This window comes from Xiphophorus hellerii, chromosome 4 (genome assembly GCF_003331165.1).
Source record: "Xiphophorus hellerii strain 12219 chromosome 4, Xiphophorus_hellerii-4.1, whole genome shotgun sequence".
Taxonomy (NCBI): domain Eukaryota; kingdom Metazoa; phylum Chordata; class Actinopteri; order Cyprinodontiformes; family Poeciliidae; genus Xiphophorus; species Xiphophorus hellerii.
The window spans coordinates 2,650,729-2,678,587 of NC_045675.1; the positions used below are offsets into that span (position 1 = coordinate 2,650,729).

The 27,859-nt window shown below is 42.3% G+C and overlaps 1 protein-coding gene across 2 annotated transcripts in view; it reads left to right on the top strand.

Annotated features, from left to right (window-relative positions):
- The first annotated feature begins 2,112 nt into the window (after positions 1 to 2,112).
- adamtsl5 (ADAMTS like 5) overlaps positions 2,113 to 27,859 on the top strand; it is a 39,894-nt gene continuing 14,147 nt past the window's right edge. Inside the window, exons 1-4 of one of the 2 annotated variants that reach the window (XM_032560896.1) lie at positions 2,113 to 2,227; positions 17,576 to 17,651; positions 26,401 to 26,573; positions 27,258 to 27,318. In XM_032560896.1, coding sequence (XP_032416787.1) covers positions 2,208 to 2,227; positions 17,576 to 17,651; positions 26,401 to 26,573; positions 27,258 to 27,318 — 330 coding nt within the window. In that variant the 5' untranslated portion in view covers positions 2,113 to 2,207. Of the gene's footprint in view, positions 2,228 to 3,651; positions 4,273 to 17,575; positions 17,652 to 26,400; positions 26,574 to 27,257; positions 27,319 to 27,859 lie in introns of those variants that run through there. The other variant, XM_032560895.1, reaches the window with a different exon arrangement.

Genomic DNA, 27,859 nt, shown 5'->3' on the forward strand with positions numbered 1-27,859 from the left:
GACATGGAAAACCTGCAGGCTGTCGCACACAAAGGCGGCCCTGATGGCCTCGCATGCTAGGCGCACAAACATGAGGATTACTGTAAACACTCAGCTATCAGTGAGGAGGCTCAGCGGAGATGAAGTGTGTGTTGGGGGAACCGTAAGGAGGGCAGAGGAGAGGCTGGCTGACGGGCCGGGACATGTTCACCCAGCCCACAGCTACAAACTAATCGTTATTTATGGCAAGAAAGAACCTGGGAGGGAAGCAATTTGTAAGTTAAGCTGAGGGCTTCATTTGAGTTAACAACACAAAACTCAAACAGAACTCAAAAACACAAAAAGATTTAAAGGGACAGTATCAGGTAAAATCTGCTTTTTCAGTTTTACATGATGTTATAACTCATCTAAACATACCTGGAGTGTTGCTTTCATTCTTTCATGCATGTTTGAAAAATCCTCTGATCTCCATGGCAACCATTCAGCTCCAAACACCTGGGTGGACTTGCTCCGCCTTTGATTTGCAGCTCCTCCCCCTCTCAGCTCCTTCAGACTAGCCAGCAGCAATTAACAAACACCTGATGGAACTGCTTAGCTCATTATGGGAGCTGCTTCTCAGTGCAACCCTGGTAAAAACATTGTTAAAGGGTTAATAGAGGAGCCATGTTGGAAGGCAGAGTGTCAGAAAGAGCAGGAATTTCTTAAAGAGACAAAGGCCCAATTTTAGGGCATTGAGTTAGGAAGTAAATTTAGTTTTAAGTCATATTTGATATATACAACATTTTTATAAAGGTAGCATAGTTTGCTGATTCTACTATGAAATGCCACTATGTGCCTGGAAAACACATAATACTGCCCCTTCAATATTTCTTGGTGTCCGGAAAGTTAGCCGTTTCAAAAACCTCCAGAATGTAACTTCACCAATCAGCACGCCAAGCCCGTTACCTAGCAACCAAAGATGAGCCTTGCCCGTTTGGTCAGCTGGTTTTACCGCTGTGTGTCTGTACAATGGCTGCTGGAAAAGACAAGTGTCCAATTGATGATTTACTATCCAGAAACCACTTGCTGCATTCTTATTGGTTGCACAGAAGGCTCCACTTCTGCTTTTCAAAGATGTATACCTGTGCATCTGTTTGTGTAAACGTAGAGTTGAGGGGTCGTGGCCAGCAGCAGCTAATTTGGATTTAAAGTGACAGAGGGAAGGGAATTCTCTGCTGTCACATCTGGATCAGGTACCTGCCTTCTAACTGGTGTGAAATGGCGGCAAAGAATAAAACAAAATGTGAATCTGACCATGAACCGTGACACCATTAGGTCCAATAAGCAGCTGCTAATGCAGGACTCATGTTCAGCTAAACCTGTTAATGTGCTGCTGATCCTCCAACCTGTCTGATGAAGCCAGCGGAGAGAACGCAGAGCTTTTTGGAGCCGAACTTTGTTAACCTCAGTCAGACTCAGACCGGATGGCAGCTGATGATTCACTGCCTCTCTGACTCCCACAGCGAGAATGTCGGCCTTCGCTGCTTTGTCATGTTTCTGGTATTTTGGATCTTCAGATCTGTGCAGCCTGCTTTCATTAGCCCAACATGCTAAAGATCTCCTCCATGCTGGAAGGTAGGAAATGTTGCTTGAATCTAACTCTTGGCCACTGAGTTTAGCATCCCTGTGGTTCTGTTTGGAGATACAAACCTGATCTGGTTTCCTCTGTTGTGTCTGTAAATCTCAAGGTTGCATGTTGAAACCTCCCGACTGAGGTGTGTCTCAGCTGCAGCTTTGCATGAAGGGAATGAGGCAGACCGAGGAGCAGACGGAGGTTGCAGAGAGGCCAGGTGGTTTCTTTCTGCACCGACAGATACCTGCGTTGGTCGGCTGCTGGAGCTCGGTGGAAGCTACCCAGCTCTAACTACACTTACTGAAGTAAACCTTTCTACTTTTCAAACTCAGAAAATTCCCCCCCAAAAACTCTAAATTAAAGTAAAAAAGTACTTTAATTTCTGGGATTAATCTCAAATTTTTGACTTTTCAAACTCTGAAATGTCCAAATATTTCTGATATTTTTTCTAGCAATTTTTCAACTTCTCAATCACAGAAATTTCCAGAGGTTTTGTAGAAAGTTTGGGTCTGGACACCCTGCAGCAATGCCACACCGAGCGTCACAGCCGCGTCGTTTCACATCATGATGCTCCATCAGAACCGAACCCGTCCATTCTAACCCAAACGGATCCAGCATGACCCCAGCGCAGACCAGGTGAGACAAACTGGCAGAGTTGGGTAGTAACTAGTTACATTTACTGTGCTGTACTTTTTACTCTTACCTGAGTACAGTTTTGGGTTCCCTGCCGCCTCAGACGGCCGCTGAGGGAAACCGGAGGAGCTGGCTTCGTTCACCGCCGCGGTAGAAACGTCTGCGGCTCGTCAGAAATGAAACGCAGGCAAAGAAAAAGCAGATTCAGTGAGACACAGGCAAAAAGAACGACACAGAGGAAGAGGTGATTAACCTGGAGCGGCGTCTGGACACGCAGATGATGTTTGTTTTCCTGAAAATCAGCTGTCGCAGACGCTACCTTCATGGGCTTTTCCACCCAATTTACAAAAAAAAGAATCTCCTGAGTCAAAATTCAAACTTTTATGCGAACCCCCTGAGAGTTTGGCACCACTAAGCAGCAGATTAGTTTGCTTATGCTTTGGGCCGGCTCTGTACGTCATATAACAGTCTTCAGTGAGAGGTCTCTTCAGATTCGCTGCAAGACTGACTGCTACTGGAGATCCCTTGTTCAATTCTCCTTTGGGATAAATAAAGTACTTTGACACTTAAAATGTTAAGTTGCATGAACATGATTCAGTTTCTTGTTACCAATTTCAGCAATTTATCTAATCAACTATTTACATTTTTTTCAATGCAAATCAGACTCTGATGGACTCTCTTGACTTTTTAGTTATTACTAAATGTGAAATATATGCTAATAGTGCCCATTTTACATGTCTCCTGTTTTGAGAAATTTTCTAGAAAAATCTTTTAGAAACTTTTTCAAAACTTTTTGACTTTAGAAAATTTTTCTGAGTTTCAAGAAGTCAAAAAAAGACATTTCCAAGTTGCATCTAGAAAAATTCTGATGCCAACATTTCAGCTTTTTTCTCACAGATTTTCAACTTTTGAAACTTAGAAACTTTCTAGAAAATTTCTGTTTTTTTCTGGCAAATGTTTGACTTTTGAAATCTCAAAGTCTTTTCTAGAAAAATTTGAAGTAATTTTAAAATGTTCTGTTTCTTTTCTTCCACATTTTCGAATTATGAAAGTCAAAATCTAGACATTTTCTGAGATTAATCTCAAATTTTGATTGAAAATTATTTTTAGGCAAATTGTCGACTTTAAGAGTTCAGAAAACACCAACTTATATTTTAGCTTATTTAATTAATTTTAGAGAATTTCTTATTATTCTCAATATTTTTTAATTTTATGGCAGAAATTTACTCCTTTTTTTGCCATTTACAATTGCCCAAATGCGCCGTGATAAAAACATGTTCATCACAGTTTGATGAGATGAAAATTTGTGAAAATCTGGTAAATCTGCCTTTTTTAACTGCTGGTCCGGCGCCGCACAGCTGCGCAGTGGAGACGCTCCTCTGAGTTGTGCGCAGCTGCTGCGCTCTGATTGGCGCAGAGAGGCGTGTTCCCCGCAGGAATGCGGCGCTCAGGTGGAGGGAGAATCACCGACTCAGAGCTCTGCGCCCCACAGCTCGCAGGACGCTCCGCGCTGCGCACCGCTGCTCTTCTTTGCGCACTTTGAGCGGACAGATCAGCCGCAACCTGCTGACTTGGAAACTGAGTTTCAGTTTATTTCTAATTCGGACGGATTTTCTTATGACTAACAGCTGGAAAACGTAAAAGTCACTTCTTGCACCAGGACTGTCCTCAGGAAGATGCGTTCATGTTTTCCACGCTCAGCTTTTCCCAGAAGGACCGAAGGGATGTGAGGCGCTTTGGGAGCCGAGAGCGCAGCTGCTTGGATGGATCTTCCCTCCAGCTGAAGGAGAATCAGCAGAAATAATAGAAACTATTCCCTACCGGGTGTTTCTAAAGGCGGGCAGAACCGGAGCAGGACCGGAGCAGAACCGGAGCAGGACGCCCACAGCCAGCAGACCGGACATGGGTTCCGTTTTTGGGTCTGGACACCCTGCAGCGGGGCCGCGCCGCGCGTCACAGCCGCGTCGTTTCACGTCATGATGCTCCATCAGAACCGAACCCATCCATTCTAACCCAAACGGATCCAGCATGACCCCAGCGCAGACCAGGTGAGACAAACTGGCAGAGTTGGGTAGTAACTAGTTACATTTACTTTAGTAAAAGTACTTTTAGGAATATTGTTAAGACGCTGATAACGTCATAATGTTATGAAGCTTTTCTACTCATACTTGAGTAAAATTGGTGGATTTTCCACCCACTGAATGAAAAACAAACACACCTGCAGTTTCTGTTAAAGTTTCAAAAGTTTTACTTTGAAGGAAACTGATTCAAAATATATTAAATATAATATATTTTGCCTGATTTTGTTATTTTATGTTACTTATTGTCATTTTAGTCCTTGAAATACAAAAATGTCCACTTAAGTTTATATTTTGGTCGGTTTGATGATGCAATTTTTAAATCTTAAATGATTGATAATTTGATCAGTTACTCAGTACTTTAGTAGACTTTTTACCAAATACTTTTATTACTCTTAGTTGAGTAAAAATATGTTGAAGTGGTTTTACTCTCTCCTGCTTTGGGAAGTGACACATTCCTCCGGCTGCATGCGCAGCGACTTTAAATATTTACCTTGAGTTACTTTTTTTCTTGCAAGGAACTGCAAAGGCTTGAAGATTTGTTGAAGAGGGAGGCGACAGATTCCAGACAGTTTGACTTTCTTCCTTAGCTTGCTTCATTTTCTGCAGAGATTTTATTGATTCATATTTACTAAAGTTCTCATTTCATCGTTTTCTTTCTATTCCCTCACAAAATGCTCATAGCAACACCACAGCATGATGCTGCTACCACCATGTTTCATACGCAGCATTTTGGAAAAAGAAACAATAAATTTAATCTTTAATCTCAAAATAATGTCAGAGCTTTATGTCAGAATTCTGACTATTTTCTCAAAATTCTGACTTTAATCTCATAATTATGACTTTTATATTTAATTTCATATAAAAGACTCAAATTTACCAGGAAAAAATCTGAAAAGTTGAAAATGTTCAACTTTTGAAAGTCAGAAATGAAAAGAAAAATAGAAAATATCTTGGAATAATCGAAAATTTTCAGATTTTATTTTTCAATTTTTGACTTTCGATAATCAAAAATTTCCTAATTTTTTTCTAGAAAATGTCTGGGATTCATTTCAACATTTCAGAGTTTTTTCTAGAATTTTTTTGACTCTTCAAACTCTGAGTTAAAAAAAAATCTGGAAAACTTCTATGATTAATCAAATTTGTTTTTTGTTTTTTTTTCTAGAATTTTTTTTCCAACTCATTAAATTAAGAAATTTTCATGTTTTTTCTAGAAAATTTCTGGGATTAATCTCAACATTTCTGAATTTTTCTTGAAAATTTCAGACTTTTCCAACTCAGAAATGTCCATGTTTTTTTCTCAAAATGTAAGAGATTTTTGGTGGAAATTTACTCTATTTTTTATTTGTTTGAAGTGGCCCTGGTATGCCGTCGTAGTTTGGAGGTAATCCTGCTTCCGTATCAGGAACGTTGCCACACGTCGCTCTGCTGTTATCTCCTCTGTCACCAGCTATAAATACGCTGCTCATATTTTGTCTGATCTGTCGCCGCTGCAGAGAAACCCGGGCTTCTCCTGTTCTTCCTCCTGAAAGCAAACCTTTGCATTAAAACCTGTTTCTGAAACTCTTTTACAGTGGAGAGTAAAATGTTTTCAGTTGGTTTGGAGTGAGACGTGACTCCTGACTCTGGAGAAGTTTGGCCCCTGGCGTTTCTTTTCTGATGACTCTCAGGAGGAATGTGTGTCAGATCCAGCCGTCAGACTCATGAACACATTTAATCTGCTTACCTTTGGAAGACTGAGCAGATAGCTCCAGAACGAGCGCTCTGATTGGTTCTTACACATAGTGATGTCATTCCTACAGGGAGGAATTTGGATGCACCAGGTATCAACACGAGTTTCTCTGGGAAGAAATTTGTTGTTAGCAAGATAACGTGGTTCAGAACAGCGAAAGGTTTAATCCAGCTCCGGTTTTTGGATGAAAACATCTTAAAGTTTTACAGCGTTGCAGTGAGGAAGTTCATTATTCTACAGCAGGGGTGTCAAACTCCAGTCCTGGAGGGCCACTGTCCTGCAACTTTTAGATGTACCTCTGCTGCACCACACCTGAATAGAATAATTAGGTCATTTGCAAGGCTCTGGAGAACTGATCTACACAAGGAGGAGGTAATTAAGCTATTTCATTCCAGGGTTTTGGAATGAAATGGCTAAAAACTGCAGGACAGCGGCCCTCGAGGGCTGGAGTTTCAGACCCCTGACTACAGCCATGCACTGTAATGGACGCCAGAAGGAGGGTAGACATAATACCACCAGAGATTTAGCCTAAGGAAACACAAAGTGAACCATAAACTTTATGAACTCTGATTTTTACTATAAATAAAACATCATTTACACCTCAAAAGTGTTGGAGAAGTAATACTGACATTCACACCAACCCCGTTTAGTCAAATTTAATCCAGTCCGTTTGTCTAAAAAGTCCGGTTCGGTTGTAGATGTTTGAACTCAAACTCTGGTCCGCCTACAATCCTCAGTCTGGGTTCGGTTGCAGAGGACAAAAGCACCGGGCATTCTGGGTAAATACAACCAAAACAAACATGCTAGCCTAGCATTAGAAGGAAACATAGCTTGTGGTTTTTAGCTAAAGGCAAAAGAGAAATCTTAAAACCGCTAAAATCTGATGCCACTGCATTTTTGGAAGAAGCTGTGCTTTGTGTCTTCAGACGTTTTTGTGTCGTTTCCTTCAGTGGTTCTGGGTTTTCTAGAAAAAAACTCAAAAAATTAACTCGAAAAGTCCAAATTTCTAGAAAACACTTATACTTTAGAAATAAATTTCAGAAATATTTTAAAAAATAATAAAATTTCTGAGTTTGAAAATTTGTAAGAAAAAACTTGGAAATTTATCAGTTTCAAAAGTAAAAAAAAAAAAAAAAAAAATCCACTTTTGAAACCAATAAACTTTCTAAAAGTCAAAAACTTCTCAGTTTTTTCATACAAATTCTGGAGCTCAGACATTTTCATGATTTTTCCAGAAAATTTCACAGATTAATCTGAAAATGTCTGAGTTTTTTTTTGACAGAAATGTGCTCCTCCAGTCTAATTTTTTATGTATAATTGTAAAGTTAAAGCAAAGTCAGCCAGAACCCAAAACGCAGCCAAAACAAATGTACGGTTCACCAAAAGTTTTATTACAAAAATGATGCAGTAGAAGGGGCTCCACAGGGTGTGGTCACACTGGTAGGTCAGGAATGGGGGATCCACAGGGGTCAGGAATCCAGCCTGGGGAGGGTACGGCGAATGGACAGTGGGAGGGCTTGGGGGCTCAGGGGACAAACAGACGACAAGGACAAAATCCACCAATCAGAGGCTGAGTCGTTGAATCGATCCAGGGTCATGAACGGGAGGGTCTCATGCAATGAAAGTCCAGTAATCAGAAGACTGGAGGCAGGTCAAAGGCAGGCAGGGGTCAGCAGCAGGAGGTCAGAACTTTTCCTACAGCAGAAGGACTCGGCAAAAATCTGTGGTCAAAAACCAGGCAGGATCAGAAAACCAGAAAACTCCTAAAAACAGAACAAGGCTTGAAAGCTGTGACTGGAGCAACAGAGGATCTGGCAGTGAGCTGGTGGCAGCAGCTGTTTAAATGGGGAGCAGCACAGAGCAGGTGAGGGTAATGAGTAATCAGCACAGTCAAGGCAGAACTGAAGAGCTGAAATCATGACCATAACGGCCATAACGTCACATCTTAGTGCCTGGAAATCAGTTGATTTTAATCTAATTTTCCAATTCTGAAAGAAAAAGAATGGTTTCCATTCATGCCCAGGAAGAAACTCCTGATGCTTTCATGTATCATCAAACAGACCAGAAACACTTAATTGTCTAATCTCTGGACTCGTTTATTATATTTACATTTGGCTTTCTGGTTTAAACCTGAGCTGGGCCTTTTGGATCAGGTTTCCACATTCTTGTTCACATGCAGCTTTGGTTAGCTTGCGGTTTAAACAAATAAGATAAGCTTTGAGTTAAGAGACCTTTAAGCTCTCTTTTTATTGGTCCACTTCTCCTGCAAACTCTTTTCCACTTGCAGTTATTAAATGTATTTGAGTAACTTGTATTTTTATCTGTCTCAGCTGTAAAATGTATCAGCTCCATTCTTGAATAAAAAAGTTTTTTCCATCTTTGAATCGAAGGAGAATATTTTGTTCTCCAATTTAGCAAAAAAAAAAAAAAAAAAAATGCAACAAAGAATCAGTTTGTGTTCCTTAAAAAATGACAAACATGCAGCGACTTTCTGCTCCCAATTTTAAACGTAATGTATTCCTGGCAGCTGCAATTTTATTGTTAGAAAACAGAGTCCATAAAGGCAAAAATGGAAAGTTAATTAACTAACTTCAGTGATTCTGAAGGTTCAGACGGGGACAACCGATCCTAAAGGTCCGACCTGACAGCAAAACGTACAAGTGTTCAGATGACTCCAGCTAACTCTACAAAATAATATCAGTTAGTGATTATAATAGTAAAACTCCTGTTTCAAGGTTCACTCAGATAAAACTTTACAGCTCTGTGTTCGTGTTTTGTTGCACAACTCTAGCAAGTCGCTGATTTTACAAATCCAGCCTGGTAGTTTTTCAGTGACGTTTCTTTTTGACGCCTTCTTGAGTTTTTTTTTTTACGCCGGTATTTGTATGTCTCGCCGTGTCTCATGTTTCAGAGCCTGATTGCAGATGACCTTGGAGGCTCTGATTCAGTCAGAGGCTGTGAGAAGATAATCTCATAATCCCTGAGGTATGATGGTGCACCAAGTCTCTCTGTCATGAAAGAAGCAAATTAGCCAAAGCGAAGGAACAAAAAAGGGGAACGAATCAGAGTTTGATCTCGACATTTTGCCAACAGGGAATCTACATTTGTTTCCTTCAAGTTTTTTATTCCAAATTGAAAGTTTCTTAAAGCATCTCAATCTAGAGTTCCTTTCTGGAGATCCTTTAAAGTTTTTCTCTAGACTTTAACTGAATTTCACCTCAGTATCGGGTGCAGCGCCCCTACAGGCGAGGAGGGGAACAGGTTGGCTTGTGTGACTCAGTGCAGTTCTGTGAACCACAGCAGCTGAAAATGTAACAAATGTTTACCAGACTATCAGTTTTAAGTTAATAATTCCTTATTATTGATGGCAGATTATTTCACTTATATTTAGTACTTTTTAATCAATATTAAAAATTATTTATTTAAAACAAGCTGCTACATTTAGCTGAAAAGCTACTTGTAAGTTAGTTGTGTCTTATTTCAAATGAACTAAGATATTTGCAGTAGAAACTAGACCAAAAATACTTAGTAAGATTTTGCGTTTTTGCATCATGTTACAAGTGTGTGACCCATTTTCAGACTTTTATCACAAAAAATCTTTAATTTCTTCAGATAACTCACGTTTTTAAATGTAGCAGACAGTAGTTGTTTAAAAGTCGTCTCTCTGCTGTTTGTCAGTAAAGCAGCTGCGAAGGCACAAAGCTTCTCCTCTGAGAGCTTGTTTTGTTTTGATAGCAGGACCTGAGCAAGGCCACGGCGCCTCGTCAACACAAACACGGGGTCGGAGTTCAGCGCCGACCTCAGACTCAACATCTGCTCCCATTCAGCAGCGCGCTGTGCGTCGCCCGCAGGACGAATCCCAAACACGGACAGACCTCTGATGGGGTCGCAGGTCAAAGCCAGGTCCTGCTTCTCTGGGTCACCATGTAGAAACACTCCAGTCAAGGTGTCTCCCACCTTCTCTGGGGTCAAAGGGCACATGGGTGCGCTTTCACAGCAGAGAAGTGGATTGCAGTTTGTTTGTGCAGGGTGTGAATGTGAGCCTACCTGTCGCTCAGGGTGTTTGAGTTCAGCCGCGACACAGAGGCTCTCCTCTGCATTACGACGCTGCAGATGCAGGAGCGCCACCCGCAGGTGGCGCTGTTTGGGGAAAGACGGCACAGATTATTCAATTAAACCCTGACTGATATCACCGGCTGAATCACAATTACTTTATTGTGCTTTTAGAAGCATGAAGCACACATCTGACTGAGGGACCTTTGGGAGTAAATATGTCTAAATGTATTTTCATACCTGATAGTCCAATAGATTTGGCTTGATTGGGAACAAAAGTTCAATTCACCAACAAACCAAGCCATTAGAGCAACCTATTCCCCTCCTCGCCTGTGGGGGCGCTGTACCAAGAACTACAGAAGGAAACAATACAAAGACACTGAGCGCAACTTACTTCTTCATGAAATGTAAACTAAAATGAAGTGGCATCAGATTTTAGAGGTTGGAGGATTTCTCTTTTATCTTGGCGAGGCTAGCATGAAGGTTTGGGTTGTATTTACCCAGAATGCCCTGCACTATAGTCCACTTCCTAGTTATGGAGCGGTTTCCGGTCTGCTTGGTGTTTACATATGCATTCAAACCGAACCAGAGTTCATTTCAAGAGGCAGAGGATTTGTGTTCGGACCAGAGTTCGCTTTATTGGTCTGATTCACACGTCTCCAAACGAACCGGACTCTCAGATCTCCAAATGGACTGGAGATCTGTTCTGTTTAGTCCGCTGTAGTCGAACTCCAGTCCGTTTGTCTAGAAAGTCCAGTTTGTTTACGGAGGTGTGAATGCGTAATCAGACCAATAAAGCAAACTCGGTCTCGGTTTGGTTGAAGTGAGTTCTGACGAAGTTCAAATGCATTTTTTAAAATGTACTTATAAAGTAAAGACTTACAGAGACATTTTGTTCATTTGCAAACAAAAAGGTAAATGATAGAAGACAGGTTCAAGTGTGTGAAAGAATGCAAAAATATAAGGCATAAATAAAAAGCTATGGCTTAGCTTTTAAATCATATTCTTCAGTTAAAGAAATAAGTTTGAGGACATTTTTATCATGCATTCTACTAAGAGCTTTGAGATATAACAGTCATATATGGAGATATGAATGAAAAATGTCCCAGTAGTATTTATAAGAAAGTTTATTTGAAAGGAAGCAGAACAGAGAGCGCTCCAAAAGCAGGAAGTGATGTAAACACAATCACAACACTAAAAATGAACCAAAGTATGAAAGAACTAAAACTACTACCATAACTAATGCAAACTAACCTGAAACTAAGCAACATTTAACTAATATTAACTACTAAAATGAGCAAAACGCACTAAAAACTAATTAAAACTAACTGAATTAGACAAAATGTCTCAAAATAAAACTAAACTATAACGAAAAACCCAAAACTATCTTAGACAGACAGACAGACAGACAGACACACAAATCCAGAACATCCAAAAAAAAAAAAAGTACACAAACTTTGAGTCTGAAATGTTTGCATTTTTAAAATATCTTTACAAACTTGCTGGTTTCCGTCTGGCTGCTGGTTCTGTGCTTCGCAGACAGAGTTTGGTTTCAAACGGCCGTCAGTCAAAACAAACAGGCAGTCTTGTGTTGATTAAAGACATTTTGCTCCCCTCTGCCCTGGAGTTATTCACTAATGTGCAGCTATAGTCTTAATGAGAGCAAGACGAGGCAGGCTGACCCCTGCTGACCTCTGGACGGGCCCCTCAGCGAGCAGTCGGAGTCCAAACATGAGCAGAAACTGATGAATTACTTAAATATGTGCATTTCATTAAGTTATGGTGGGGAACTGTCTGTGCTGAGAGGCTGAAGTGAGGACCCCTCGTTAAGAATGCCTCCATTAGTTTTACGGCTGTTCTGGGACGCGGTTTGAGCTCCGAGGTCGTAAAACTCTGAAGAAAAGTCGGGATTAAAAAAGAAATTAGGAGTTTTGATGTGGTTTCTGCTCTTCTTTTTTTTTTTTTTAAATTAAGAAACAATCACGGTTGACGGCGACTTCATTAAATTCACCAGATATTCACACACGCTGTGAAAAAGGACATAAACTTTCATTTAAACTACACCTTTCCTGTTTTAGGTTTGGGGGGGTCTTTCCCAAATAACGTATTAAAGCGCAACATCATAAACACAACGATGTGACATCATGGGAAAATTGCTGAGAGATTTGTTTTCCTATGTGAAAGCTGCCAGACATAATAAGCTGCCACAAAGAGCTCTTAAATCTCCGGGTGGGGTGCCGGACCTCCTCCTCTTCCTCACTGGACTAATCTGAGTCCAGGATCTTCTCTTGATGGTTTTCTTGGTTGAAGCTGAATTTCTTTTTCACAGTTTGGAACTTGAAAATAAATACTGCTTTCATAATCTGCGACTATAAAAACCTTTAAAATGTTAGTTAGCAGCATTGGCTGTTTTTATGTTGCATTTATTTTTTGTGTGTTTTAGAGAGCATTATTTGCGTTTTACTGTATCTTTGGGCCCGTTTTGTCACTGTACCTTAACAATACAATGAGACCTCACAGCACTTTTATTAGGACTGAATACTTCTGTCAGGTTGCAGTTCAAACTTACTGTATAGTTTTACACAGAAAAGACACTAAAATGAAAATCACAGTGTCCTTGATTGAAATACTGTGTGAAATATGAAACTGTTAGAGATTACTGCAATATTAAATAGATATAAATCTGCAACAAGCGAAGTCCTGACTGAGGACGCTCCCACTTCTCCCAGTTTGCCAGACAGAGCGCTAAAGGTTTTGCTAGCACTGGTTTGGAGTTTAAAGTTAAACAGAAAAATGTTTTATGATCTTATAGACACACAAATTCACTATAAAAAACACTAACTTATGTTTAATACCTATTTTAATATCAGTTATTTACCAACTACGCAAATGTTTGCAAATGTTAAAATTTTGAAAGGTTTAATTTTAGGAATTTTAGACCATTATAAAATATATTAAGGATTTATCTTAATATAAAGTCATAAAGGCCAAGGGGCTTTTCCTGACACAAACTGATCTCACCTTAAACTAAAACACATGATTTTAGATTATTCTGTTATAATCTAAAATCAAATGCAGCAGATTTTGCCCATAAAAGGAGAAATCCAGTGCAGGTTCGCTGGTGGAGGTCTAACTGAAGGGATTACCGGATTATCTCCACTAAAGCACCAACGCAGATGTTCCCTCTTTATCTGATTTCCACCAAACTTTAAACAAAACCAGGATCAGAGGACAGGCTGCCTGTTGATGCATTTACAGGCCAATAAACAAATGAATGAAAAGAGAAAGAAAAATCAGATTTTTCTCTATTTAGTCTCCTTCATCAATGTTATCACTTCAGCTAATCAGTAACGTCTATTATTACAATAACAACCAGCAGGTTCTTGTAGGTTTTATGTCTGTTTTTAATGGATGACATACAGAAAACATAGATTTTGTTTGTTAGTGTATTGTTTCTTTTATGCAAACCTGTAAAAGTCACCAAAAGGTCACGGAAAACCCCGAGATACTGAAGATCGAATAAACGTGTGTGAGAATAAAAAAGGCCTTTTAAGTCCTTATTTATGTTCTGTTAGCCTCTTTCAGTCAGTGTGACCCTCTTTGTTCCCCTGATAAGACCTCCCCCATGTAAGGCCGGGACGGCGGCGCAGCGCGGCGCGGCGCTCTGCTCAGCCGAGTGTGAGGGAGATGTGCATCGTTTAATTGGACAGGGCAACTTACTGACCTGGGACCGAGCCAAAAGCCAACTCCAAAAGCTCAGCGTCAGCTCAGGGTTTACGGCCCTGGAGAGAGATAAAAGACACAAAAGAGGCTGAGAGAGATGGATGGCAGAGAGGCAGGATGGAGGGTGAAATGAGGACAGCAAAAGAAAAAGGGATGACCGGGTTGCTCTAATGTTTCCTCCAGAAAACTCTGAAATTTTCTTGAAAGAACAAGAAAACTTCTGAGCACTGAAAGAAAAACATTGCTTGGAAAAAGAAACAATGAAATTTTAGAGTTTTCTAAAAAACAAATTGTAAAAAAAATGTGGAATTTCACAGCTCCAAAAGTGGAAAATTCGCAAGACAAAACTTTTGAGTGTAATTTCAGAAATTTTCTGGAAAAAAAGGACATTTCAAATGTTGAACATTTTTGACTTCTGAAACTCAGAAGTTGAAAATTTTCAACTTTTCAAACACAAAAATTTCCAAATATTTCCTAGAAACATTTCTGTGATCAATCTCAGACTTTCTGAGTCTCTTAGTGGAAATTGAGCTCGTCTTTGGTTGCTAGGTAACGGGCGCCGGTGAGGTTGCTAGGTGACGGACAGTGCCTGTTATTTTGTGACGTTACATTCTGGAGGTTTTGAAATGGCTCATTTTCCGGACACCAAAAAAAATCTTTAGTTTACTGCCAAAAAAACACTGAGCAGTTGAGACCCAAATGGAAGAACAAAAGCCTACAAATAGGGAATTTTGCACAATAGGTCTCCTTTAAAATGCAATCAGTTCCGGCAGGGTTGCCAGATAAGTGGTAACAAAAAGCAAAGCAGCGTCTCAGTGGAGTCCCATAAAGCCTTGACGCACTGCAGCTGTCACCAGAGAGAGGGGCTTTCCAAGAAACGCCACTCGTCCCTCCGTGAGTCAGACGGAGAATCTGTTGCCTCGCAGCAATCTCCTGGAGAAACAGAGGAGATGAGGCCATTTGTAGAGCAAACACACACACACACACAGACACACTCAGAGCTCCACGGAGATGGCAGCTGTGACTCAGTGTTGGTGCAACAGTAAGTGCATTTGAGTCAGGATTGATGCAGGAAGATGAAAACACATCCAGAAAAAAACGAGTTATTTATCTTACGGTCTGGCGTTTACACAGAAACAAGATGGCCTCTGTTGCCCCGTCAAGAGCAAAGCCAATAATTAGATGGCTAACTTTGCTTCCACAGATAACTTTACCTCCTGACATCGATGTGATGGACTGAAGCGACTGAAGGTCGCAGAGATCTGCACTGTTTTTAACTTTACATCCATTCAAATGTTTTTGCATCAAACTAAGACTTCAATGATTAATAAAGATTTTTTAATTTAGTATTTTGCAGAAAAACTTATTGATTGCCTCGCTGAATGTTCATGTTCTACACCAATTATTTGAAATCATCATATTTCTGCAACAACCACATTAATATAGGTTCAATTTTATTTCTTGTACATTTTAAATGCAAATTCAATACTTTATTCATTGAAAAGATGAATCAAATGCTGTTTAACTCATATTACACACATTATTATTATGTTTTATTCCTACAGACGTCTTTCTCAGGCTGTTCAGCCTCTTTAAGTACTTGGTTCTGATTCTGCTCCGTCTCTTTTAGTAAACATTTCACCAGCTGCATTTCTGTTCATCATGCAATTGAACAAATTGATAAGAAATATTCATTTCCTGATGCAGTTTTAACATTTTAACTCAGACTTTATGCATTCATTTAAAGAAAAACGTCACCATTAATATATATTTTCATAAGTCATTGCCACCATACGATGCCTGTAGTTGTCAAAGATGAGAACTTTTCGCATTGTGTAGAAGACTGTATAAATAAACAATATCGTCTGCTGAAAGAAATTTTGTTTTCTTACAAGTTCTTGATCCATCCATCCATTTTCTAACACCCTGGTCCCTACTGGGGTCAGGAGGGGTAAGTTCTTTATAGCTAAAGTTTTTTATGTTTAAAAGTTAAAAATCCTTCAAGTTAAATCACCATGTAGCATCACTGCCTGTGTTTCCATTGATGACAATTGAATTATGAAAATAAATTCACTTAATGGAAAAATGCCAATTTCTACAAAACTCACATTTTTTGATAAAATAAAATTGTGTGCTGAGATTGGGTGGATCTCGGACGTATTAAAATAGATGTATTTCACAAAACTGCAATGGAAACTTTTTTTTCTTGCATCACGAGTCACGTGATCAAAAACCAGATGTTACTGCTGGCAGAAACCACGAAGAAGACCACAGGAAGTGGTCTTCTTCGGCGTTTGTTTTGTTTTTATGGACAATGGGCAGCTGGCTCCATCAGAGCTGTCACAGCATCACAGTTCATAGAAAGTTGTGTCAACGTGTTGAATCCAGAGCTCTTCTGTAAAATGACCGACAGGAAACGCCGCATATGCAGCCGCAACATCAAGTTTGTCGCGCCAAAGCCTGAATAAGACGCCGACGTCTCTTCTGATTGGCTGATAGATGATGAGCAATATCACTATGACTGAATTATGAACACATCTCATGCATTTACATTCGCGCTGACATGATTTTGAATGACTTATTGTGTGATCAAGCTTATTCATGTGTGATTGTAACACTGCAGTTGTGAAATTCTGCTTCTTCGACTTTAGACAAAGATTTGCGTAAATTTGTAACGAAAGCGCAGCTTGTGATTGATTTGATGCCTCACCAGCTCAGGTTTTCCCTCCATTTATAATGACTTTCCTGCTTCTGCTGTGTTTGCAGCTGACAAGATGACAATTAATTACAAATGCATGTAAAAACAGGTGCAAATTGCTCCTGATTGCAGGATTTGGTGGGTTTGTGTTTATGAATGCATGGATTTATTACAATCTATTTGGTGAAGGTGGTGCAGAAAAAATCCAAAGATTTATTTTGCAACATCAAATATGTTCCAGTCCAGTTTTAATTTTGGGAATGAGGAGGAAAAACATTCATGTAAATTCATGCAGGTGCTTCTTTGTACACTAAAAAACAACGACAGGTGATCCAACTTAAAAAAATGTAGTTATTTTGTTAAAAATAAGTTTATTCAGGTAAATACATTAAGCTGTCACATGAAACAACATAAATAAATGAAGTTTTACTAACTGAATTTGTTCACATGTAACAAATTAATTAAACTAAAGCTGTAGCTTTGTTCTCTCTCTCTTTTTAATGAATTGTTACATTTTTATTCACCGGTTAATGTATACAGAACAACCATTGAGATATTGATCTACAAAATAAATAACTGCATAAGAGAACGAATAACAGCAACAAAAATAAAATCAACAAAAAACCATGGAGGTATGTATCAACAGACAAAACACAAAACAAAACCAAACAATAAAACTGTTTAGCGTATCTGGGTCAGGATACACTTTTTTTCACTTTATAATTTTCTGATTTGAATTATTATCATTATTTTCTTCTATTTTCTGTGTAGCATCCTCTTGTATTCCAGGGTCAAGGTTGGGTCAGAGGTCAGGAGTTCAGTCCAGCAGGAGGGTTCCAGTTCCAGGAGTTATACGCGTCCTGAACTCTTCTTCTCTTTTCAATCGAGTCATAACAACGTTTTCAAAGTCCTCCAAGCTGCTATCACAGCTTCAACTTTAAGCTGTGATAGCAGCAACAATCCAGAAGCAACAAAATGTGTTTACACTTCTCTATTTCTCTCTCTCTCTCTCTCTCTTTTTCTCTCTCTCTCTCTCTCTCTTTTTCTCTCTCTCTCTCTCTCCGCAGGAGGCTGACTCTGAACCGGGTCGTGACCTTTGTTTTGCTGCTGTTCTCTCCCGGCTCCCTCGCCTCCCTGCAGAGCGTAAGTCCTCCTGCTCCCACGTCTCCATAAATCACAGCCTCGGCCTGAAATAGCCGCTGCTCAGCTGAGAATAGCCTGTCACCTCAGCTTCCTTTGAAATGAACAGAGTTTCCATCCAACCGCTCCAACAAAAAGGCTTTTAAAGTGAAACTAACTGGAACCACAACTAACTTCTGGTTTAATTATGAACAGCAACAGTTTGGGTTATTTTTTAGAAACAAAGAAAAGAAGATTCATTTTACAAAGTCATATTTTTATCATGTTATTCATTCATTTATAAATATCACAATTTCAAAGTGTAGTTTTAATTAGCAAGCTAAATGTTTAACTTACAAACTAAGGTAAATATTTAGACTACTAACTAAATATTTAGTTCAGCCAACTCAAGGTTTAATTTGTAGATAAATATTTAGCTTAACTTAATTTAATTAACTTAGATTAATTCAGCTGTCATAATAAATGTTAATATTTTAGTTTTAAGGTAAGTAATTAGCTTCAAGCTAAACATTTAGCTAAACTTGTTTAGTTTAGATAACTTAATATTTAGTTTGTAAACTAAAAATTACAAACTAAAGATAAATGTTGAATCAGTACACTAAATATTTAGCTTGAAAATATGACATTTCTAAATTAATCACTAATATGGTGAAAATCTGACTTTGAAAAATGAATTGAAGTAAATTTGCTTGATGTAAACAGGGCAGTTTCTAACAAAGCTCTTGTTTTTTGATAAAAGGTTTTGCCGATCGGGTGAGGCGGGGTTTTTGGCCGAATGAAAATTGGTTTAGCTCTCCAAACTGCAACCGAAACACTTTTTCTGCATCACGGGTCACATGATCAAGAACTGGACCTGGCAGAGATAATGAAGAAGAAGACGACAGGAAGAGGTTGGAGGATGATGGCACAGCGTGTTTTTAATCACTTACAAACAGACATTTTAATTAATAGAAACACCATAATTGTGTTTTTTCGACATTAGCAAAACATTGACAAGGTTTTGCGGTCATTTGTGATGGACTGTTGGTTACTGTTGGGTCCCGTCGCTGAATAAACTATGAAATGGATCCATAAGCGATGGCGGCCATTTTTAAACAGAGCACTGCTGTGATGTCAGCGTTCTTCTTCTGCACATGCAGGTTGTAAGCTGTTCACACAGAAGTCTGACTGCAGTCACATCATTTAGTAGTATGAACAACCACTCAAAAAATAAGAAAATAAAAACTGATCATGACCTGGTGTGTGAGCGTAACCTTGGTGACCCCAACATGCCTTTCTTTGCTGCAGTTCTTGAACGGTTAGCCTGGTGTTTTTACACACTTTGCCATTTTCTTCATTGTTTGGGAAGATAACCTGAAATCCTCCTTCAGTTCTGTTTGTCACAGTTTCAGTTGTTTTAAATGTTTTAGTTATTCCTCCGACTACATATGGGCAAGTTTAGGTCAGTAGCTGCTCTCTTCATTTCTATATCAACACCTGTCTGCATAATGTAAGGGAATGTTTTGTTGTTTTTCCGATTTTGAAGTGTTTGCCCTTTCAGTGCCATGTTTATTCTAATAGTATTTGTGAAAAGATGAGTCTGGTTCAGCTGTTTGATCTGAAGCATTTACCTTTGCTCTCGTTTTTTCCCCTCCGCTTCGCTTCCTATATGAAGTTTCTCTCTTCAAGCTGAGGAGGAGGGAGAAGGAGTGTACTGCTAAGGTCAAAGGTTGCTTTCACTAATCTAGCAGGCCAGCTCCCCCGCATCTCCAACTGTTATCAACGCTAATTTGAACGGGAGTAACACTAATGAGGGCAACCTCAAGAGACCCTGCCAAGAAATTATGGGGAGTCGCGGCACAAGTTGGGTTTCAGTGTGTTTGTGCAGAATGAGTCACAAAGTCAAAGAGACTCAATTAGTTTGCTTCTTTCTTCTGCCTGTAACTTTAATTTCAAAGGTCAGATGAAGTAACTTTTTGTTCTGCACAGATATGTGGAAATTAGTGATTTAATACATGTAGAGCACGATGACTTAAAGGGGACCTGCAATGCAAACTTCACATTTTGGATTATTTTTTACTTCCATTTGGGTTTCTGTTGATTCTAAAAGAAAAAAAACACCCAGACGGTTTTAGCAATAAGTTCATGTTTTTTGGTGCCCGGAAATTAAACCGTTTCAAAAAAACTCAGGAATGTCATGTCACAAATCAGCAGCAACTGCCTGTTAGCTAGCAACCCCAGCAGAGTTCTGCCCATTACCTAGCAACCGCAACAGAGTTCTGCCCATTACCTAGCAACCCCAGCAGAGTTCTGCCCATTACCTAGCAACCCCAGCAGAGTTCTGCCCATTACCTAGCAACCCCAGCAGAGTTCTGCCCATTACCTAGCAACCGCATCAGAGTTCAGCCCATTACCTAGCAACCCCAGCAGAGTTCAGCCCATTACCTAGCAACCCCAGCAGAGTTCTGCCCATTACCTAGCAACCCCAGCAGAGTTCTGCCCATTACCTAGCAACCCCAGCAGAGTTCTGCCCATTACCTAGCAACCGCATCAGAGTTCAGCCCATTACCTAGCAACCGCATCAGAGTTCAGCCCATTACCTAGCAACCCCAGCAGAGTTCAGCCCATTACCTAGCAACCCCAGCAGAGTTCTGCCCATTACCTAGCAACCCCAGCAGAGTTCTGCCCATTACCTAGCAACCCCAGCAGAGTTCTGCCCATTACCTAGCAACCCCAGCAGAGTTCAGCCCATTACCTAGCAACCGCATCAGAGTTCAGCCCATTACCTGGCAACCCCAGCAGAGTTCTGCCCTTTACCTAGCAACGAAAGCAAAGCTCCAGCGTGTTTGGTCAGCTGGTTTTACCTCTGTTCAATGGCTGCTGGAAAAGACAAGTGTTTTGTTATCGACTTACCATCCAGAAACCACTCACTGCATTCTGGTTGGTTGTGCAGGAGGCTCCACTTCTGCTTTTCAAAGAAGTATGGTTGTATAATTGTGCATCTGTTAGCAGCCATTTTTACGTGTGACAGTAAACGTTGAATTGGGGGCGTGGTCAGCAGCAACTTATTTAAATTTAAAGTGGCAAAATACAGGAAATCCTTCCTGCCACATGCCATCTCACTGTACAATAAAAGCTAAATCATTGTTCTGCAATAATCAGTCCAATTTTACACAACTGCACTGTGGCACACTTGCTGTACATATATTTATATATACATATCTGCATTTTTTGAATCTTTGCAAGGACTGCTCTTAAGTTGCTTTTTATATTAACAGCATTTTATATTTTACAATTTATAGCATTTTATATTTTATTTTTTATTTTTATTTTATCCACAATTACTACTCAGTGGTAGTTGTTATTGTGTCTTGTCTCTATGCTGTAACTGCGAAGTAATTTCCCTGCTGGGATGAATAAAGTACTTCTATTCTATTCTATTCTAAAACAGCTCATTCTGAAAGGAGTTCAAAAAAGACCAGAAAATCTCATGATCTAAGAATAATTTAGTGCAAAAATGTAATGAACATGTTTTGTAGCCTGTATGCATCTCCTGACCTGTCGAAGGAAGTATAACAGGTCACATTTAAAGCTGAAAGATGTTTTTGTCATGAAGCGGTGCGGGTGTGAGGTGGTGAGGCAGAGGCAGCGGACCCAGGTTAGATGAATTATGATGATTTAATAATAAATAAGTCCAGTAACACGGCAGCTCGCACAGAGACACACCGACGACGAACAGACTAGACATTGACGAGGAACAAGGAACACAGGTGGAGTTAAATACACAGGAGGGTAATCACAGAGACGAGACACACCTGGGAACAATCAAGGGGAGGACAGGACAACGAAGAGACTTAAGGACACAGAAAACTCTAACTAAACACAGAAAAACACAGATCCTGACAGTACCCCCCCCTCAAGGGCGGCTACCAGACGCCCACAAAACAAAAACACAACAAGGGTGGGTGGAGGGGCGCTGGACGGCGGGCCAGAGTCCAGAAAAACACAAAACAACCCACCGTTGTGGGCGGAAACACCGGGAGGGCCAAGAGTCCAAAAACAACAAAAAACTACCCACAGGGTGGGCGGAGGCAAAGGAGGCGGGAACCACGGAGGTGGTCTGGCGGTCGTCCGCGGCGCTGGAGGCGGGAACCACAGAGGCGGTCCGGCGGCCGTCCGCGGCGCTGGAGGCGGGAACCACAGAGGCGGTCCGGCAGCCGTCCGCGGCGCTGGAGGCGGGAACCACGGAGGCGGTCCGGCGGCCGTCCGCGGCGCTGGAGGCGGGAACCACGGAGGCGGTCCGGCGGCCGTCCGCGGCGCTGGAGGCGGGAACCACGGAGGCGGTCCGGCGGCCGTCCGCGGCGCTGGAGGCGGGAACCATGGAGGCGGGAACCACGGAGGCGGTCCGGCGGCCGTCCGCGGCGCTGGAGGCGGGAACCCCGGAGGCGGGACCCCAGGAGGCGGTCCAGCGGCCGTCCGCGGCCCTGGAGGTGGCGATGATGAGCCCCGGGGGCCGCCCACAGACGGCGATGACGAGCCCCCCGAGGTAGGGTCTCTGGTGGAGCACAGGGGGTCTCGGTCGGAGCACAAGGGGTCTCGGTCGGAACGCTGGGGGTCTGAGTCTCGGGTGGAACGCTGGGGGTCTCGGTCTCGGGTGGAATGCTGGGGTCTCGGTCTCGGGTGGAACGCAGAAGGTCAGGGTCTCGGGTGGAACACTGGGGGTCTTGGTCTCGGGTGGAACGCAGAGGGTCTCGGTCTCAGGTGGAACGCAGAGGGTCTCGGTCTCAGGTGGAACGCAGAGGGTCTCGGTCTCGGGTGGAACGCAGAGGGTCTCGGTCGGAACGCAGAGGGTCTCGGTCTCGGGTGGAACGCAGAGAGTCTCTGGAGGAACGCAGGGAGTCAGAGTCGGAACGCAGGGAGTCAGAGTCGGAACGCAGAGAGTCTCTGGAGGAACGCAGGGAGTCTGAGTCGGAACGCAGGGAGTCTCGGAAGGAACGCTGGGGGTCTGGGTCTCGGAAGGAACACTGGGAGTCTCTGGAGGAACGCAGGGAGTCTGGGTCTCGGAAGGAACACTGGGAGTCTTGGAAGGAACACTGGGAGTCTCGGAAGGAACACTGGGAGTCTCGGAAGGAACACTGGGAGTCTCGGAAGGTGCGCCGGCTGGAACGCCGGCTGATTCGGCCTCGGGTGCGCCGGCTGGAACGCCGGCTGATTCGGCCTCGGGTGCGCCGGCTGGAGGTGAGCCGGAGCGGAGCCTCGGGGCCGGCTGCAGGGGCGAGCCGGAGCGGAGCCTGGGAACCGGCTGCGGGGGCGAGCCGCAGCGAAGCCTGGGAACCGGCTGCGGGGGCGAGCCACAGCGAAGCCTTGGCAACGGCTGCGGGGGCGAGCCGCAGCGAAGCCTTGGAAACGGCTGCGGGGGCGAGCCGCAGCGAAGCCTTGGAAACGGCTGCGGGGGCGAGCCGCAGCGAAGCCTTGGAAACGGCTGCGGGGGCGAGCCGCAGCGAAGCCTTGGAAACGGCTGCGGGGGCGAGCCGCAGCGGAGCCTGGGAACCGGCTGCGGGGGCGAGCCGCAGCGGAGCCTGGGAACCGGCTGCGGGGGCGAGCCGGAGCGGAGCCTGGGAACCGGCAGCGGAGGTGACAGCTCCGGAAGGCGACGAGGGGCCGGGTCCACCGGCGGCTCACGTCGCTGTCTCCGGGCTGACCGTGGAGGTGGCGGCTCCGGAAAGCGACGAGGGGCCGGGTCTGCCGGCGGCTCACGTCGCTGTCTCCGGGCAGACAGCGGAGGTGGCGGCTCCGGAAAGCGACGAGGGGCCGGGTCTGCCGGCGCCTCACGTCGCCGTCTCCGGGCTGACAGCGGAGGTGAGGGATCCGGAAAGCGACGAGGGGCCGGGTTCACCGGCGGCTCACGTCGCTGTCTCCGGGCAGACAGCGGAGGTGACAGCTCCGGAAGGCGACGAGGGGCCGGCTCCACCGGCGGCTCACGTCGCTGGCTTCCCGGACGAAGGAATCGACGGGGGCCATATCCGGGGGGTGCTAACACCAGCCTTGTTCCCCGGAAAAGTTCCCGCTGCAGGTCGGCGAGAGCCTCCGCCAGCTCCCTGTCCTCCCTGCCGGACCTCCGCCACGGGCCGCTCTGCCCTTTAGGCGGTAACCTCACTCCAGCTGGGTCCATCATAGCAGCCTCACCTTTCGGTCTGGTCGGGTCCTACTGTCATGAAGCGGTGCGGGTGTGAGGTGGTGAGGCAGAGGCAGCGGACCCAGGTTAGATGAATTATGATGATTTAATAATAAATAAGTCCAGTAACACGGCAGCTCGCACAGAGACACACCGACGACGAACAGACTAGACATTGACGAGGACCCGACGAGGAACAAGGAACACAGGTGGAGTTAAATACACAGGAGGGTAATCACAGAGACGAGACACACCTGGGAACAATCAAGGGGAGGACAGGACAACGAAGAGACTTAAGGACACAGAAAACTCTAACTAAACACAGAAAAACACAGATCCTGACAGTTTTAAGGTTTTCTGAAGTTCAGGTACTTTACTTTGGTGGTGGAGGAATCCAGAATCTCCAGTTGGCTTTTCAGTAAAAGTCTGTCGTATTTAACTTTTTCCACTGTAAGAAAACCACATCATGTATAACTTTACCCTGGTTACAAATAAAAAGACTCCATCGGCATTTTGGGGCTGCAAAAAATCAGTTCAAGGGCCACAAATGGCCCATGGGCCGCACTTTGGACACCCCTGCTTTAGTTTCTACCTTTCAAATGAGAAAATTCAACTTCCTGGGGCGAACTTGGAGTGGATTCAGTCTGTAGCTGCATCCTGTTACAAATGTGTGCAAAACTTTGGCAATTTTCTGATAATGTTGATAAAACACAATTATGGTGTTTGCTTTAAATAAGAAGTGCAATTAAAATCACGTGAATATGTTTGTTCACATGATAAGTTGTTAAATAACATCATCCTCCTATCACTTGATGTTGTCTTCTTCTTCATTTCTGCCAGTAGTAACATCCAGTTGTAGAAAACCGCCTCATCCTGATGCAAAAACCTTTGATCAAAAATCCTGACTTCTTTTCTTTTTTTCCAAAAGTGGCATTTCCATTAAGTGAATCAAAATGTAGATTTCATTCATAATTTCAATTTCATAATTCCAGTTTGTTCAGTTTTATGGTCATGGAAACGGAGCTACTGTCGAGTTTTGCACTTTGTGCTGAAATGCTGTTGTACTTTGCATTATTTTTGGCATTTCCTCTTTCAGGAAACAACATACTTTTTATTTAGTTCATCAAAGGGCGTCTTTAAATGGATTTACCCAGCATTCAGTGCAACATACACTTTTATAGTTGGGGTCTGCAGGAGTTTATAAACTGTTTGCTACTTTTCACTGGTGTGGAGGGAATTAGAGGTTTGGATGAACTGCATAGCCTTTTTATCAGTTTGCACCCTGCTGGTTTTGTTGATTCCTGGCCTGGTTTTCATTGTTTGGATTCCTCTTTTGACTCCAGCTCCTCCTGCAGCAGTCTTTGCTCACGCAGTGAGCAAAGAGTTAAACGTGTGCGCTCGTAGCGCAGCTCCTGTGTGAGGATCTGGTGGGACGGCTGCCAGTTTCACTCCTCCTCCAGGGCACAAACTCTGGAATGTGTTTGAGGAGAACCACAGAGATTTCTCTAATCACTTTTATTGTTTTGCTCTGCTGATCCTGATCCATCAGCCTCACAGGGCCGCTTTGTTATTTTTAGTCCCATCCACCATTTGAATAGATTTATATTCCCGTCAGATTCCTGGAGAAATATAAAGAAGGCTTTGTTGGAGCTCCATCCATACTATTTCTCTTTGACAGAATGACATCCCATCAATCTGTGCCTGGTGTTTTCTGAGCAGTCATTACAGGCTGATGACAATAGCTATTTGCGTCATGACAGCTTTAAACATGCAGGATGTCTCTGCAGATTGATGCTGCTGAGTGACTGCAGCTGTGAGCAGAACAGAAAGCAGGAAGTAAGACATGAAAATGTAGCTGTTGTTGACTTTTGACAACGATTGTCTTCCATAAATGCCAACTTTGTAACATGTCAATACTTTCCTCCACCTGAGCTGAAAATATCTGCAGCTCCTCCAGATAAGGAGGATAATTCTTAAGTTAGTTGGATGTGAAGCGTCAAATATTCTATTTGAGAAATTTTATAGAAAAACCTCAGAAGCCTTTGAGTCTGAAGAGTCAAAAATTTGCTAGAAATTTTTGAGACTTTCTTTCAATAATCGATCATTTTTGACTTATGAAATGTCCAAGTTTTTTTCTGGAAAATGTTTGAGATTCATTTCAAAATGTGAGTTTTTTTCTAGCAATTTTTTCTTTACTTTTTAAGCTTATAAATTTTTTTTTTTTTTTTTTTTAGAAACTCTGAGATTAATTTCCAAATTTGTCTGAATTTTTTAGTGGAAATTTACTCCTCATCTTTTTTTTCTTTTTTCTAACTATCTGTTCCTTAATATGCCATCATAGTTGAATGGCATTTTATATTATAATGTGTAAAATATATTCTGCAAACCTGATGATAATCTGAGAGAAAGTAGACAACTAACAACATGCTGGATGATTTTGTTGAAGATATTTTAATGTAGTAAAATATCAATATTGGGCAGAACTGACTCACCTTTTCTCTAAATTGTCGATTCAGACTAAATAGCGTAAATGTTTCAACATTTGTCTCATGCTTTATTTACCGTCAGTGTTGTGTTTGGGCTCTCTGACTGCTTCAGGCCTCTTGGGGTTCGGAGTGGGGTCCATCCAGTGACGCCTCGTCGGGGCGTCCGCCGCGCGCCCGACGGCAGCTGCATTTCAGGAACGAGTGGGCGGCGTGGAGCAGCTGGTCTGTTTGCTCCCGCAGCTGTGGGGGCGGAGCCTCGGTGCGAACTCGCACCTGCATCACCAGGTAATGATCTGTCATCTGGTCTTCAGGGAATTTTCTGTTGGCGTTTTTAGTAAATATAAATTATTATTGTCTTTGACTCTGGCCATCTTGAGGTGGAAAAGTTTTGTTTTTCTGTATTTAGTAACAAAAAAACCTCAACATTTACTTAGTGAGATTAGAATCTTTCATCAGATGTTAGTTTAGGATGAACTTTTAGGATATTTAAATTTAGTCTTCTTCTTTTTCTATCTCTGGAAAGCAGTTCCACAGCATGATGGACCCACTGCCATGCTTTAAGAGGAACCTGTTATGCAAAATTCGCATTTTGCACATTTATGCTTGCTTTTCGGTCTGTACTTCTAAAAACAGCCCAAGTGCTTAAAAAACACCCATCTGGTTTTGGGTAATAAGTTGAAGGTTTTCATTTAATTTCACTTTGGGATCAACAAAGTATTTTTGAATTTGAATTTGAATTTTTGTGTCTGGAAAATGAACTGTTTCAAAAACCTCCAGAATGTAACGTCACATATCAGCAGGTACTGTCCGTTACCTAGCAACTCCCACAAGCCCAGGCCGTTACCTAGCAACCTAACTGAACCCAACAGAACTGATCAGACTAAAATCTCATTATCCAAAAATAAGTTTGTGCAAAAACATGTAACCAAAAGTGCAATATTTTTGTTAATAAGTAGTTTTTGTGTGCAGGAACCCGGTGGGCGGACCGTGTGCTGGAGATCCCAGACAGTACAAGATCTGCAACATCAAGGTCACTGCAGAGAAACACTGTCCGTTTTACAACAATGGCCGATGTTTGCTTTACAAATTGGTCTCATGGGCGTGTCTGAGAGGTTTTTCAGGGTGTGAAGTTTCACTGCTGCATCAGCCCGAGTTTTCACTGCACTGAGATTTCACACAATCAGACAGTCAGACGTGTTTTAGTTGTCTGAGGAGGCCGCGGTGGAGGTGTGTGTGTGGGGGTGTGTGTGTGTTCGGACAGCCGATCCTGATAAGGAAAAACTAACAGATGAGTTGAAACAACTCAGAGAGTTTTTCTCTGATATTACAGAAAAAACACATCAAGACTCAGAAGAGTCAGAAGATTAAACACAAAACTGGCCAAAGGTCAGATGAAGGTCAGGACGGATGGATTTTTGTCTCCGGTTATGTTTTATGTTTAAAATCAGAAGTCATATTTTTTCTTCTCTGTCGTACTTAGATGTAAAACTTATGAACCTTTCAGGAATTTTTCACACAATCAATCAGTCAGATGTGTTTTATTTCTCTACTTTAGTCTAAAATCATTATTG